Source organism: Penaeus vannamei, chromosome 30 (assembly GCF_042767895.1).
Source record: "Penaeus vannamei isolate JL-2024 chromosome 30, ASM4276789v1, whole genome shotgun sequence".
Lineage (NCBI taxonomy): Eukaryota > Metazoa > Arthropoda > Malacostraca > Decapoda > Penaeidae > Penaeus > Penaeus vannamei.
The window spans coordinates 11,109,132-11,124,131 of record NC_091578.1 but is presented as its reverse complement, the minus strand read 5'-3'; the positions used below and the strand labels follow the sequence as shown (position 1 = coordinate 11,124,131).

At 34.1% G+C, this 15,000-nt stretch overlaps 2 protein-coding genes across 6 annotated transcripts in view; both read left to right on the top strand.

Moving 5' to 3' along the window:
- Rox8 (TIA1 cytotoxic granule associated RNA binding protein Rox8) overlaps window positions 1-10,575 on the top strand; it is a 12,561-nt gene extending 1,986 nt beyond the window's left edge. The window contains exons 2-4 of one of the 4 annotated variants that reach the window (XM_070143017.1): window positions 4,764-4,799; window positions 5,982-6,119; window positions 8,607-10,575. In XM_070143017.1, the coding sequence (XP_069999118.1) occupies window positions 6,053-6,119; window positions 8,607-9,739 (1,200 nt within the window). In that variant the 5' untranslated portion in view covers window positions 4,764-4,799; window positions 5,982-6,052 and the 3' untranslated portion in view covers window positions 9,740-10,575. Of the gene's footprint in view, window positions 1-4,763; window positions 4,800-5,977; window positions 6,120-8,606 lie in introns of all 4 variants that reach the window. The other 3 variants (XM_070143016.1, XM_070143015.1, XM_070143018.1) reach the window with 3 other exon arrangements.
- Window positions 1-15,000, top strand: part of LOC113817192 (sphingomyelin synthase-related protein 1) — a gene marked incomplete at its 3' end in the record, with an annotated part of 78,626 nt that overhangs the window by 1,912 nt on the left and 61,714 nt on the right. Inside the window, 2 exon segments of one of the 2 annotated variants that reach the window (XM_070143021.1) lie at window positions 10,757-10,802; window positions 11,495-11,528. 2 annotated transcript variants of the gene reach the window in all.

Genomic DNA, 15,000 nt, shown 5'->3' with positions numbered 1-15,000 from the left:
AGTCCACTACCATGTATGATTTGGACAAGTTAAAGCTAAATATTTTTGTATTAATAGGGGATGATTAATTAGCTAAATGGATAGCTTTATTTTTGGGGTAAAATCTATACACTGATATTGATGTCGCAGACAAAGACCATATGATAATGAATTTCACTGTCATGCACACAAAGGCTTGTATGCATTATTAAGGGCATCTCAGTGTTGGGTTATATTTAGGTTCCATAACAGTGGCATTGTTTCAAGTGGTTGTTATGACATCTGCACTTTTGGGGCTTGGCAAAAGTCAGCAAACCTGCATAGCATATATCCTGGAAAGATAAAGAATGATTTTTCTGAAAGGTGTACAGGCTCTATATTGCCAGAATATATTGGGAGATTGGTTGGCCTTTGCCAAAGTGCTAACAGGTGTGGGAGCCAAAGCAAGCATTTTAAGTGGTGCCACTTCAGTATTGACCAATATAAACACTAAAAGTGGCTTCTATGAACATAAAGTACCATTAGTGGGAAGTTTATGTACACCATAGTGTAAATACGTCACAAACAATCAATTAATACCATAATGGTTGGTATTGGCACAAAAAAAAAAAAAACTTTCAAAGAATGCATTCAATCCATATCTTTTGTGACATGCACTATGGTGTGTGCTGGAAGGACAACAATCATAATGTTGAGCCATTTGTGGCACATTGTCAGGTGATTAATCAATGTCTTTGTATTTGATGGCCCATCAAACTTCTACTTTACATATTCTGGTGCACAGGCCACATACTAAAAATTTGTAAGATTTACCTGAATTCACATTTGAAAATGGTGTTTAATTCTAGTAATTGGGGGGGGGGGGGTCAAACCTGTACCACTTACATTTTAGTAAGATGGTTTGTTCACTTAGCAAGTGATTTAGCATCCAATCCATTCTTGCCTGATTATAAGAGGTGAAGGTTTGTAGGCCTTTGCCAGTGTATATGATAGAGGCCACAACATCACTTAATACAGTACTATTTTGTATAATTACTATCCATGATCAGTGATAGTAAACTTGGCTTTATATTAAACTTGATTATCCTTATTTTATCTGTTTGGAATTAAGAATGTTTTAGCCATGTTCAGTTAGTAGAAATTATATTGGTATTTGGTTAGCTATGAAGACAGGATGTTTTACTTTTTATATATATACATTTTCTATGGAATGACGGAATCCCAAGCTTACAAAGAATTGAACTTGAACTCGTAGTTTTATTTTATTTTTCTTAACTCGCACTCCGTCAGATAGTAAAGAATGGTATGATGTATACCATAAATAAAAGGTAAACTTTGCTCAGGTTACTTACTTTGATTTGACACATTACATTTCCACATCTCAAATATGAAGAAAGACAAAATTTTAGATCAAGGAATTGTAGCATTTTTATCCTGTACATACCCAGATACTAGCTTGGGTAAGGGGTAAATTTGAATTTTTCCCCCCCTTTAGAGTTTATTGATGAGCCTATAAAACACTATAGGAAATATTGTTATCTGGGGGCAGTTACTTTAACATTCTTCAGCAACTTTTTCTCTTCAGAAAGGGAATTTTAACAGCATTTTATTAACATTTTGTCAAGAAATGTTTGTACAGTTTATTTTTGCAAGGCTCTGTACAATGTATTTTTTTCATTTAAAGATAAGAGAAGTATTTCCAACTACTGTTTATCAGCTTTACAATATCAAAATGACCAAGTAAATAGCATTTTTTCTTTTCCTTACCCATTATCACTATCACCTCATGCCAGGCTTTCTACTTAAACAGCTAGTGTTGTCAGTGAATGAAATATTTGTAGCCTACTGTCTGTAGGTATTCTCTGGTATTCTAGTCACTTTCAATCAAGAGGATATGATTGTGTGGATTTAGATTTACCAAAAGCTTAATTCATTTCCTGTATTTTCACACAAAGAGAGATCAGTGTTACCAGATATTTCTCAGTTATAAAGACAACACGTTTAATTTTCTTTGTTTTGCTAATCAAGGTTAATGCCATTATAGTCACCATTTTCATTTTGTCCATAGCAAGAAATGAGTGGTTCTTAAACAGTGTTCACATTGCTATCCATTTATGCGTTTAATGTGCTTTCAGTTGATCATTAGTAATTTTTTATGAAGGATGTTTAAATTTGGTAATGTCATGATTAGGGATTTGATTTAACATCTGATATGAATATTTTATTATATGGTCTCATTTGAAGATGAACTATAGTTACAAGGCAGGACTTCTTTGAATATCTATGGCCAAAGATATGAATAATGAACTACACAATTCTCAGATCTGTTTCACAGCTATCTCTGTGCTTTTGCTTTCAGAATGCAAATACCAAATTTTGATTGAATTGTGTGTATTTAGAATAATTCCTATTAGCATAAAAAGGGATTCTTTCATTATATTTGCTTTGACACTAAATTCATGATACATTGCATGGCCATCTTTACCAGTAGATTTTAAATAAGTTATTTCTTAAAATATTTAACCTGTTGCTAATAACCTTTAGCTGTTAATAACTGATTTATCAAAGTAGTGAATTATCGCATGATTATAGTTTAAGTTTATTTGCTGGTACTACTAATATATAGTTGGTTTTACTCTTTTACACCAATATAATTAGTTGAATTTTGGTGCAATGAAAGTTTTATTATGTTAAGCTTTTGTTTCTTGAATTGACTTACATCTATAGATTCTCCTTTATGATATGGAATGAAAATTCTGAAATATACATTTTTGTGTAAATTGTTCCAATAGTGTTAAGAATTGCCTTAAAAAGAGTTTGATGTTTGATTTTTATTTTTTGAGTAAAGTAGATTTTTAATTTCCATTTTATCTGCATATCATGCCTTGACAAAACACTAAGAGACAAATTTTAGTAAATCTTTTCTCATATGTCACACTCCCTTATTTAATCTTTCCGGTATAGATGTTACAAAGCATTGGCAAACCAGCCCTTTTTATTGTTATTGTTCTTCATGCTATAATTTGTTTTATAAGAAAATCAATTGTTTAACACAGGCTGACAATGTAGAGCCATGAAGAAATTGCTCGTGTATAAAACTTCTTAGTGCAAAGGGGATCTATTTCATTATATAATTGGAATTCATGTTCCCAGTAAATTTTGTTGCTGTAGCTGTTTTAGACTGAATTTGTGCTGTGAGTTTAACCCATTGGATCCGGATGCTTCACTGCCATCACGTAGCTCAAAATACGGGCATTAGAGTTACTTTGGCCACTCTGATGGGTACGTGGCTTGTAGGCAGGACAAATAAATATTCATGTGCTGTGACAAGATTTCATACCTCCCCTTTGCAATGTTATTTTCTGTTTTTCTGCACAAGTTTTCTTCTTGTCATTTGATTTTCATTATCCTGATGGTAATAGACTTTTTTCCTTGCACAGACTCCAAATAATCTCTCTAGGTAGTCCATAACTCAGTGCAATAATTAAAGCAATATGTAACATTATTTTTTTAAATTTTATTTTATTATTTTTTTTGTAATATTTAATTTTCTGTAATACAATCTGTACCACTGCTCATGGCTGTCAGTATGAGGGTCCTGAGCATGGAAATAGCATCCTCCCTGGAGCTGGCATTCTTCCAGTTGTGGCTCATTCATCAGTTGATGGGAATGATGCAAAAGCCCCTTTCTAAATGTCTAATTTCCCTCCAAGAGCTTTGTGCACTTGTGACAAGTCAATCTTGTCAACTCAGCCTTCAACCAAAATGCTCACGACAGCAAGTTTGCATCACCTTAGCCCAGAGCCAAATATTTCCATGACGGCATGTTCACGTCACCCACACCACAAGCCAAAATTTTTCATGATGTGATGGCCATGTCATCCGGATCATAGGGGTTAATTTATGATGAAAGTGTAAAACATCCTGATAGATTTGATGTAGAAGTCACTCTATAGAAAATTGTGGACTGTGTACAGTATTTCATCTTATAAAGGTACTAAACTAATAACTTACTGTAATTATATTTTTAACTCTACCTTGATGTGTCTCGCATTCTGTGATGTACGTGATAATTTTGATATTTGTTATACAGGCTTTAGTAGTGTAGTCTTTGTTGTAGTTTCTCCATTTGTAATTATTTATACTAATATAAGCATGCAGTGGTGGTTACAAGATAGTGACTAAGGATGTATGTCATTATTGGCAATTCATTAGTGTATGCTAAGCAACAGACTAGATTTTTTGCAGTTGAACTTGCACTTTATTAATTCTAGTAAGAAGAAACCTGCGCATTTGTGAAGTTATGTATTGCTTAATTATAGCTGTTTTTATTTCTGTATGTAGCTTTTGTTTAAGGTAAAAACCTTTTTTTTTTTTTTTTCCATAAGTATTTTGAAATTGATATTTTATCAGTGTATCAGATATCTTTTTTTTTTTTTTTTTTTTTTTTTTTTTGTAATGCAGAGCATTTTGGAACTTAGGTTTCTGGAGTAGGAGTTCAGTTTATTTGGTTCCAGATTGAAATTAGATGTGAAGACCAGATCTTCCATTTAACTTACTTGAATTAGATTTCAGCATTCAAAGATTTCTTCAAATTATGTTTCCTTCACCACAATCTTTCTTTTCCATTTTGTAGTCTCTGTTCTTGTTTGTGTTACTTTTTAACTTGGTCTCTTTGGGCTGTGTGAAAGCAGTAGTTAAAAGAATTAAAAGATGCTTTTGTGTGTCCATATAGGTATCTATGTAATATGAATGGTCTTTGTAAGATGTCTCTTTTATTGCAGAAGTAATGGGGGTCGCTTACATCTAATCACAAAAAAGTAGGCAAACATTTCTTCAGTGTTCATTTATTACTTTTACTTTAGAAATTCAATATGAAGGTGTTTAGAAGATCCTATAATCATATCTTTGTATAAAATGGGTAAGACTTTGACAGGGAAAAGTATTTATTGTATGTAGGCTTTATATATCTAGCATTTTGATGACCTGAAATTCTGGATTACATTTATTCATTAGAAAATATTTGGCTAGAATACACACTAATGCCCTTATTGATATATAGCAATGAAAATGATAACAATTAAATTAGTGTGTAAAATGCCAATTTGAATATAGTTGAATGCCAAATCATTTTAGAACTTTGCAATCTGCAAATGTCACAGGAAATGAATATGTTCAAAATAGAAACTGTAAATTTTAGCCAGAAGTCAGAGAGGTATTGTTTCCATTTGAAATCCAAACCTGTTAGACTTTCAGCCCTCAAAATTTCAAGGTTTGCATTATGTCTACCTTCATTTATGTTGCTGTATTTTTAAAGATTATTATATCTGCAATAACAGAATTGAATAGCCAGATTTGATAGACATTCTAGTGTTTGGCAGAGTATGTGTCAGGAAGAGGAACCAGATGGCAACAGATGCTCTTAAATTGATTTATAAGGATTTCAAATGTTTTACCACAACACACATTTGTTTTAAAGTAGAGTAATAATTTTTTTACTTTAATTTTCCTTGGTACAGTGTGAAGGTTGAACTCTTCTCAATGCTATATTTCTTAGAAATGTCAAGTTTAACCTGTTTCAGATTTGTATTTTACCCTGCTATTATGTGGTGTCATTGCATTTTTCCTTTTCCTATCACATCTTGCAGCTGTATATGCTCTCAGTTGTTAGTATATTATTAATGCACACCTGAGCAGTGTGTAAAGGGAAATTTAAGTGATAAGGTTGAGTAGAGTAGCCTTTCTACTGTTGTTGAATGAAAGTCAAGTTAAGGGGGCCGTCGCGACGAATTTTCGACTAATTAAGAAGAAAAAAAAAACTAGTAGGCTTTGGTAATCTTGTGAGGAAATAATTCTGCTAAATGTGTAAAAATAAGAGTTCTAAATCCCCCACCTCAGGTTCCGATGTTTACTTTTTCGTGTCCGTGCAAATATACTCGACAATTTTTATTTATTTATTTATTTTGTTTTTCCGATTTATTTTGGTATTCTCTGGTAGCTAGCTGGCAATTCTGCCTACGGCACAGCTGACAGCCACGACAAAGAGACAAGGCGGGCAGTCACTTCGAGAGAGATGGAGCGAGAGGTTGCATGTCCCATGCCTTGGCGCGACACCATCCCTGATGCGCCCTCATCACACAGTAATAGGACACTACTAATCATTAATGTTATTCTTGTAACTAATGAACATAATACGATGAGAAATACATCTGAATCACAGCTCCAGCAGTTGTTTATTCGTATTAAGTGCCTCACGAAGCACTGCGAATCCTCTGGTGACATGCAGTACTTCTACAATCATGTGCACTCATTGCCATTAGTACCTTGCAAAAGGGGGAGGGGGGACCAGGTACCAGTTACACTTCAGAATACATGTAAATGCCATAGATTGTATCAAGATTGACAGATTCAGATTTCTAATAAAAAAGAATAATGCTAATAATAAATGAATAAATTAGATAAATGGAGGAAAATGTATCCTCAACTTCAAAACCCAATATCTCAAAACTAACACCTTTGTCAAAATTCTTTTTTTTTTTTTTTTTTTTTTTTTTAATCTTAATTACTTAGGCGATTCCAATGGGGTTTCGATCATTTTAAAGTTAAATAGATTTGCGATTTTTGAACCAATGCCAATTTTCATTTCAGGTGATAAAAGTCCATATATCATACGGTGTAAGTTTAATAATGAAAAGACACTAAACTAAGAGGAAATTTCAAAATCCAAATCGTTACAAGTTTAGGCATTGCCATAGAGTATTTTGTCAATGGATAAGTAAGATTTATATATTTTATTATTATTATTATTATTATTTTTATAACTTCATTGTTTTTTATCCAAATGACATGAAACTTGGTAGTGTAAATTGTAGTATATGTATATATAGCATATTTAAAAATCGTGAAAGTCCGATTATAATGAACTAATTTCATTATCAAGTGCAACGGCCCCCTTAACGTTATTGCAAGTGAATTCAGATGTACTGCTTGAAATGCTTAGTAAATTTTTTGGATATGTTGGTGAACACCATAGGATATAAGATTGTAATCTAGAAATTCTATTCCATTTATGTAAGATGCTAAGAAATACAATTAGTATTTGAATACAGATATTAGGATTGGGTTTTAATCTTTTTATTTCAAATTTGTTATTGCATTACAACAGATAATGCAAAGATAACGAGTAAGTGAGAAAGGAGAAAACAAGAGGAATCCAAATTCAATCATTACAAAGGGAAAAGAATTGGTTAGAGGGAAAAGATTAGACAGCATGAAAGGAAGGTAGATGAGGAGGATGCGAAGGATTTTGATCGAGAGTGAAAGATCAGGGGGGGGGAAGGTCAAATTAAAGCCATAATCTAAATGTGGGATCTATTCAAGTTTAGTAGTAGTGTTTAATCATTAAATGATGATAATGTTACTTTGTGCTTACCTATTTGTTATTTCACATTTGTTGACTGATTTCACTACTTACATTGTTGAGAACCTGTCAGAGGGGTTTTGTCTAGCATTAAAAGAATACTTTAAAGCTATTTTCTTTTTATCAATCCTTTGTGCAAGTTGGTGGGCCTATACTTGATTCTAAGTGTATGTATATATAGGGTGCTTGTGAGACTGAGTGGGGATAGTATGTGTGTATGTACAGGAGGGATGGCTGTATTTTTTTCTTCTTCTTCTTCTTCTTTTCTTTTCTGCAGTATAAGTTTATTTTCATCTTGTATGTAGAAATTCCTGTGACTCAGGAATACTGTTGTGCATGATTGAAAAGACGAGGCACATTTATCATAGGATAGAAATTTCAGTAATAAAGAATCAGATAAGGAAGTGTGTGTGTGTGTGTGTGTCTCTGTCTGTCTGTCTGTCTGTCTGTGTGAGAGATTTTTTCTTTCTTTCCTTTTTTCCTTTTATTATTATTACTTTTTTTTCTTTAGTTAATGAATCCAAATAACCACCTAGTAGTTAATGGTTTCTCAATTATTTGTCCTTTAGAAGCTGTAGTTTTTCACTTGTGGGCTATTTAGTGATAAGCTCTTGTGCTCAGGTATATAATGTCATTTATCTGTGTATTTGAATTGCATAAATGCCATTTCCGGAAGTTTTAAAAGTAACTAGCTTTAAAGGAAAATAGGAGGAAAACCTTCAGATTATATATTATATTCTAGGGCTTAGTATCCTGTATCATACAAGTTTCTCTATATTTATTCCTTACAATGATAGATGGTAGCATATGTATGCAGTTAGTTTTCACATTTAAGTATTTTTCTAAGGATTTAAGTATTTTTCTAAGGATATTAACAGGATATTTAGGACTAAATTTCTTGCATGATCTATTTCAGATATGTGCCTATATACAATAGTGTTGTTTTAATGAATATTATTGATATTGATATTAATTGATTAATTATGAATGATATAAGATCATCCAGATTGTCAGAAATAATTTTTAAAATTTAAATGGTAGAATCAAATGTAGTTATAGTTCTTAGCATTTTGGCGTTTGTTATAGTTAATAGTAGCACCCTGCCAGCCACACTTTATTTGAAGGTGTAGGTGCAATGATTGTGGTGAGATGAGTTACACAGGCTGGTATCGGGGTGTCTGACTTGCTGATGTGGTTGGTTCCACAGGTGACAGCACCATGGCACACTCAGAGCAGAACAGGACGTTGTACGTGGGCAACCTGGACAGTTCGGTCACCGAGGAGCTCATCATGATGCTGTTTGGCCAGCTGGGTGAGGTCCGCAGTTGCAAGATGTTCCGCGAGCCCACCACTGACCCCTATTGCTTTGTAGAATTCAATGATCACATGACTGCACTCAATGCAATTACAATGATGAATGATAAAATGCTGCAGACTCGAAAGATGCGAGTTGATTGGGCAACTGGCCAGGGAAACAAGAACAAGTACACCAAGGTAGACACCAGTAGGCATCATCACGTATATGTTGGAGATCTCAGCCCAGAAATAGACGAGCAAGCGCTTAGAGAAGCTTTTCAAGTGTTCGGTGAAATTTCAGACTGCAAGGTGGTTAAGGATCCCCAGAGCTTCAAGTCTCGAGGTTATGGTTTTGTTGTGTTTGTGAAGAAGATGGATGCAGAGACAAGTATCAGTGCAATGAACGGCCAGTGGCTTGGCCGAAAAATGATCAAAACACGCTGGGCTACAAGAAAACCTGCCAACACTCCAAATGAAAATAAACCTGAGCAGAAGAAGTTGAATTATGAAGAAGTTTATAACCAGACAACACCAACAAATACCACTGTTTTTTGTGGCGGCTTGAAACAAGATATTTCGGAAGAGATGTTACATAAATCCTTCCAGCCTCATGGCCAAATTGAAAAGATAAAGATTTTTAAAGAAAAAGGTTATGCTTTTATAAAGTACACAACTAAAGAAAGTGCTTGCCAGGCTATTGTTGAATTGCATAATTCAAACTTGAATGGACAGATAATTAGGTGCTCCTGGGGCAAGGACACTGGGGCTGACCAGGCCACCAACCCAGCTCAGGAGGCCAATGGGGCTCAACCGAGCCTCACAAACTACTCTAATGGCCAAGGATTCACCAACCAAATGGGACAGATGGGCTATTGGCAATATTATCCGCAGCAGATGCCTTACAACCAGATGGGTTACAACCAGTACCCATATGGTTACCAGCCTAATCCTAGCTACATGTGGATGGGTTGGGGCCAGCAGGGCTGGGGACAACCTGGGCAGCAGCCCCCCCCAGCACCTCAGCAGGGCCAGCCCCAACAGTGAGTAATCATGGGGATTGACTCCTTGGCTTGAGGCTGCTTGACACACCTGACCCCAACTTGTCTGGTGCAGCCCTGCCTTGGAGACGATGAGGCAACGTTGCTTCAGCTTTCATCTTTGTAAGTGCAAAGACCTTCAGACCAATATAGACTGTATGTAAATAAGTGAAATAGAAACTTAAGTATAGGGCACTACTTAATTATCTCATGTCCAAAAGCACTATTGTGTAGTATTAGAAGAAAGCAGTGGTGTTCTTTTTGTAAGAGAAAGTAATTTTGTAAAGTTTTATATCAGGAATACAGTGAATTGTATTTTATACTGTTTTCTGGACTGACACAGTGAATGGCTTTCATGGCTCCTTTCTATCAATCAGCTGTTGTAAATACTGTTATAAATAATTCACATTTTTTCAGTTACTACTCATAGAACCTTTATTTCAGTAGAATTATAGGATTTTTATGTATATGCCATGGAAGTGAATTCATTATAAATATTTATGTATTAATCTTTCAAGACTATAGTGCAGGTTTCAAATTAAGTGGAGCAGACATAAAGGTGTGAATGCAAAGACAGTAAGAGTGAGCGAGCGAGCGAGTGTGGTCTGCATAGTAACTACCCAACTAATTATTTCTTGCACCAGCTCAGAAGTATTATCTCTGTATAACCACATTCCAAAAAATGAAACTGGTTAATGGGGAGTTTTTCCTATGACCCTTTTAGTTAGTCAAGTGGATCTTTATCTGTTTGGATTTTATGCCTAGCATGAGACTTTTGTACACAACCCCATCCATGTACAGATATTCAGAATGTGAAAAATAAAGGAATGGTGTGAAAGTTAAGTTTCAAATTGTTATTACCTGCTTAAAAAAAAAGAAAAACCTGACTAAACCAGTAATCTCTCTATGTTTCAGGCCTAAGCAAAAGGAAGTTTTAATTCCACACAAAAAAAAAATATATATATGGTATGCTTAGGAGAAGCTTGCTAAGTAAACTGGCTGACGCATTCCTCTCTTGTTGCAGGGGTGGCTGTGTTGCCTTGTTGTGCTTTTTTAGTGCAACACTGCAGGTCAGTGGGTCACTCGTTTGTACTTACTACTTGTTCTGGTTTTGTCTGTTCACAGTAGTTCAACTGCACAAATTGGAAAAGCCCAAATCTCTGTGGTTCAGGAACATCTTCGCAGGTTGGCCTGCAGAGTGGGAAGTGTACCACATGAGATACTCTAGGTGTTGGTGAGTGGGACCTCCACCAAGATGAAATATCAGCTTATCCTATGTCATTTTTCATCTCATTTTTAAGACACTTGTTTGTGAAACATAATTACTGGATAAATCAATGGAAGCAGGTCTTCTTTCATAAAGGTTAAAGAGAAAATTAGTGATGGAAATGAGATGACAGTGAGTTTATACAGTGTTGTATTAGCATGTCTGTGTAACTCATAATAGCCTTAATGTCAGAAAGTCTGTTGTTTAATAGTAGTTATCTATTTTCTTACAAAAAGAGGTACAGTAAACTTTATAATATGTTTTAGCATAAATTTACAAGTGAATGGTGAATTGTGCATAGAGTCCATTTTGCAACTCCGTCTTTTTTTTTTTTTTTTTTTTTTTTTTTTTCTGTTGTCTCCAATTTATAACCCAAAAGAGAAATTGCAATTAAATGTGAACTTGAAGGAGGAAATACTCACCAACTACCTAGAGAGGGTATGGCTGCTCAGGTAAGCCAATAATACTGTTCCATCTCTTGTTTTGTTTTGGCAGTACAAAAAGGGATCCTGCCCCTGCTTGGAGAGAGGTATGTTCAGTTGTGCCAGTTTACCCCCACTTTTGTAGTTTTGGTTGGATATGACAGCAGAAGTGACATTTATTAGTAGAAAATGGATCCTGTCATCTTGTTACAGGTCATTTATGTTTGCAGTGGTGCATAGCATCTCCACAGGTAAATTCTTGTTTGTTGCCATTTTTATGAAGAGTTGCATAATAGTTTTACAGTATTTGACGGATGGTAGCAGATTGGAAGATCACTGGAATACTTCGTTTTCAAGTTTACAACTTTAATTTTATTTACCTATATTTGTTCGTTATTTGCTTGATTTCTTTTACCATTATTTCTTATAAATGCTAATGTAGAAAAATTAATATTCATGAAGCTACATACAGGTATAAAATGTGTGTGAATTCTTTCCTTATGGATATTTTTGAAATAGTATTTGAGTTTTTTTATATATTTCAAGGGCTATAAACATGATTGGAACATTAAATATCACACAAGTTTAACCATTAAGTTTACAGTTTTGCAGAACATTTCTTTATGGACTTTTTTCTTAATATTACATCATTTATATTTTTGAGCAGACTTTTTATGGTTTTGATTAATACAGGTCTTCATCACTTTTATCCTACATTTTGTAAATATAGTGGGAATACTATTTCATACACATACATATAAATGTACTTGTAATTTTTTTTCCTCATATTTCTAGCTCTATGATGGTGATTTTTAGAGCACATAAATTTGATTTTCTCACTTGCAATTTGATAACTAGAATATAAAGCATTTTCCAATTAAATGTGTTGTAAGAAGGAAACAGATATTTTTACATACTTCTATAACTGCATTTTTCAATCTTAGATTTACATTATCTTAAGATATGATACAAATTATATTTTTCTACTCTTTATTATTTTTTTCTTTCTTTCTTTTAGGAAATCTTTAGTCTAGCAAAAGCTTACACTGCAATTCCTGGTTAGGAAGTGTTATTTGATGATTAATGTTGCAAGGAAATTGGGAAACTTACCTTTTGCATTTCCAGTGGACGAAAGTAAAACAAAAAAAGTATTATTTTCAATTCTAGCTTTTGGCCTGTTTTATTATGTTTTATATTTTCTTGATTATTAAGAAATTGAGACATGACATAAGAATATACAGTCCAAAGAACATTCCTAGGTTCTATGTATCTTTCATATATATACATGTTTTCTTCTACACAGCTGTTAGATGACAATGTGACAGCTATGATGTTGTATCTTTGTTTTAACAAAATATTACAGGCCAAAACTGGATGATACTTCAAAGTATGAAAATAACGAGTTCAGTTCCACTTTCATACAATGAAGCTTACAGATGCATGAGGGGATACTTTATTACAATTGTACATGTTCTCAAGGTCCAGTAAACTAGGTTATTGTGTTTATACTTTCTCTGTGTATTCCCAGAGAAAGGGGCAGCGGATAGTTTTACATGTACACATGCTTTACTTAGTTTCAAATATGAGCGTTCTCTTGTCTTTTACTTAAAAGGGATGCATTAGGAGAGAGAGCAAGAAGAGTGAGGTGTCAGTATGCCTTATGTTCAGACATGATATTGAACAGCCTCCCTCTCAGTGCAAACAAGATGCAACTGATTAGAAAAGGACTGGAGAAATCAACTGGCCTAGCTCATTACTTTGGGAGAGAAGGAACAATTAGCTTAAACTTCAGTTTTCTTTATCCTGGGTTTAGTACATATATGGCCATGTGATACAGGATGCCATTATCTATTTTTAAAGCTTCCAGGAACAAGTACCCACAAGACTCAACAAGGAAAAGTTCACATGACTGAACATTAACCATATGTTAGTTGAATAAAAATAACCATATGCTATTGAGAAACAAACAGAAAAAGGCAAAAAGAATTGTTTATTGTAAATTGTTCACATTTGCCGTGAAGCCAAGCAAACTACCAAACGAGCCAGGTACAAACGGAAAACTCAGTGTACATCAACTACCTTGCATTAATGGCTACTAGCAAAATTTTTAACCCAGTGTTAATTTTTTGGTTCATTGATTTACTTTTGTTATTTTTACATTGTAATATTTATTGCAGAGCCTCTCATATAAGTATAAAATACTGACAGTTGTTTTGTTTTATGGAGAAGGGTAGGGCTGCAAGCTGAAGCCCTTCATGGTGGGCCAGGTGGTAGAATCCAGCCCTTACAATCAGGCATATTTTCAACAAAATGTATTGTTAGCAAGTCTGGTTTACTTAGAAAAAAATAAAATATTGGCTGGACTTTAGATTATAGGACCATGATGAGCAACCATGAGATTAGGAGTAGTGAATAATTTTATTTTTACTCATGGTACTCAACACACTGATTAGATACTCAGGTATCGAGTATGAACTGCTTGGACGCAGATAGTGCTTTTTCTCATACTTGCTTTCGTAACTGATTTTGAACCTGGACACTTAAACCTAGGAAACTGTAGAGATGGGACACTCATGGCTGGGTAATTACTATCAGGTATTTCCTCATGAAATAGCTTTGAGGCTGTATGGATATCTTTGCAAATTATTGGAGGATTTTAAAACTAGTCATTTCTTCTGAACACCTGTTTATCCATTTGGTGCTGGGTGACTAGTTTGCATGTGAATAATCTTATCCATTCCTAGCTAGAATGAGAAGGACATCACCTTGCTGCCAGATGGGAATGTCAAAATCAAGAGAGAGCATATTGGTCAATTGGTGGTAAGAGGTTATATACAGGGAGATTATAACCTTGTGCTTTTATTGTTTATAGATTTTGAAACATACTCAATTGTTTATCTAGTATACATGCAAAAACCTGCTGATAAGGGCATTTGTGTTAAAAGATTTTTTTTTTTTTTGGGGGGGGGGGTTGGTAAGGAATTGTAATTTGTTTCTGTAATTATGGTGATATGGCCAAAGATATTGATAATTACCTTCCTCTCTTGCATCTCCAGTTACGAAAGTCTGCCATTTTTATTATATTTACATACCTTTATTTCCAGTGGTTACTTATAATGGTCTTGCCCAGTTAATTGGTACAAGTCATCCAAAAATTATGACAAACATTTCAAATTAATGAATAATAATCTAGACTTCGTGATATAAACTTGATCTTTTATCCATTGGTACATAACCTTTTTACTTTCAGGCTTTTTCTTTCTTTCTCTTTTAACATTGTTTGCAGCAAGCAGCTCTGTTGTATTTCCTTTACAGTTAGGCGGCTAGAACTTTCTTTTTAGAACAGATTAAGAAGCAGTTAAAATCTATAGGCATTGTCAGTATTTAACTTGGAGGGTGGGGAGATCTAAACCACTGACAAAGAGACAGATTAAAAGTAAAAATGATCTTGTTTGAATGTTATGGAAATGGATATCTCTGGGAAATGGAGACAGGACTCAAAATAGTTTTTAAGAAGTTTTCATAATTATTCCTTATATAAAAATGAAAATTGTCAAAAGGAACTGCAAGGGCCTCAAA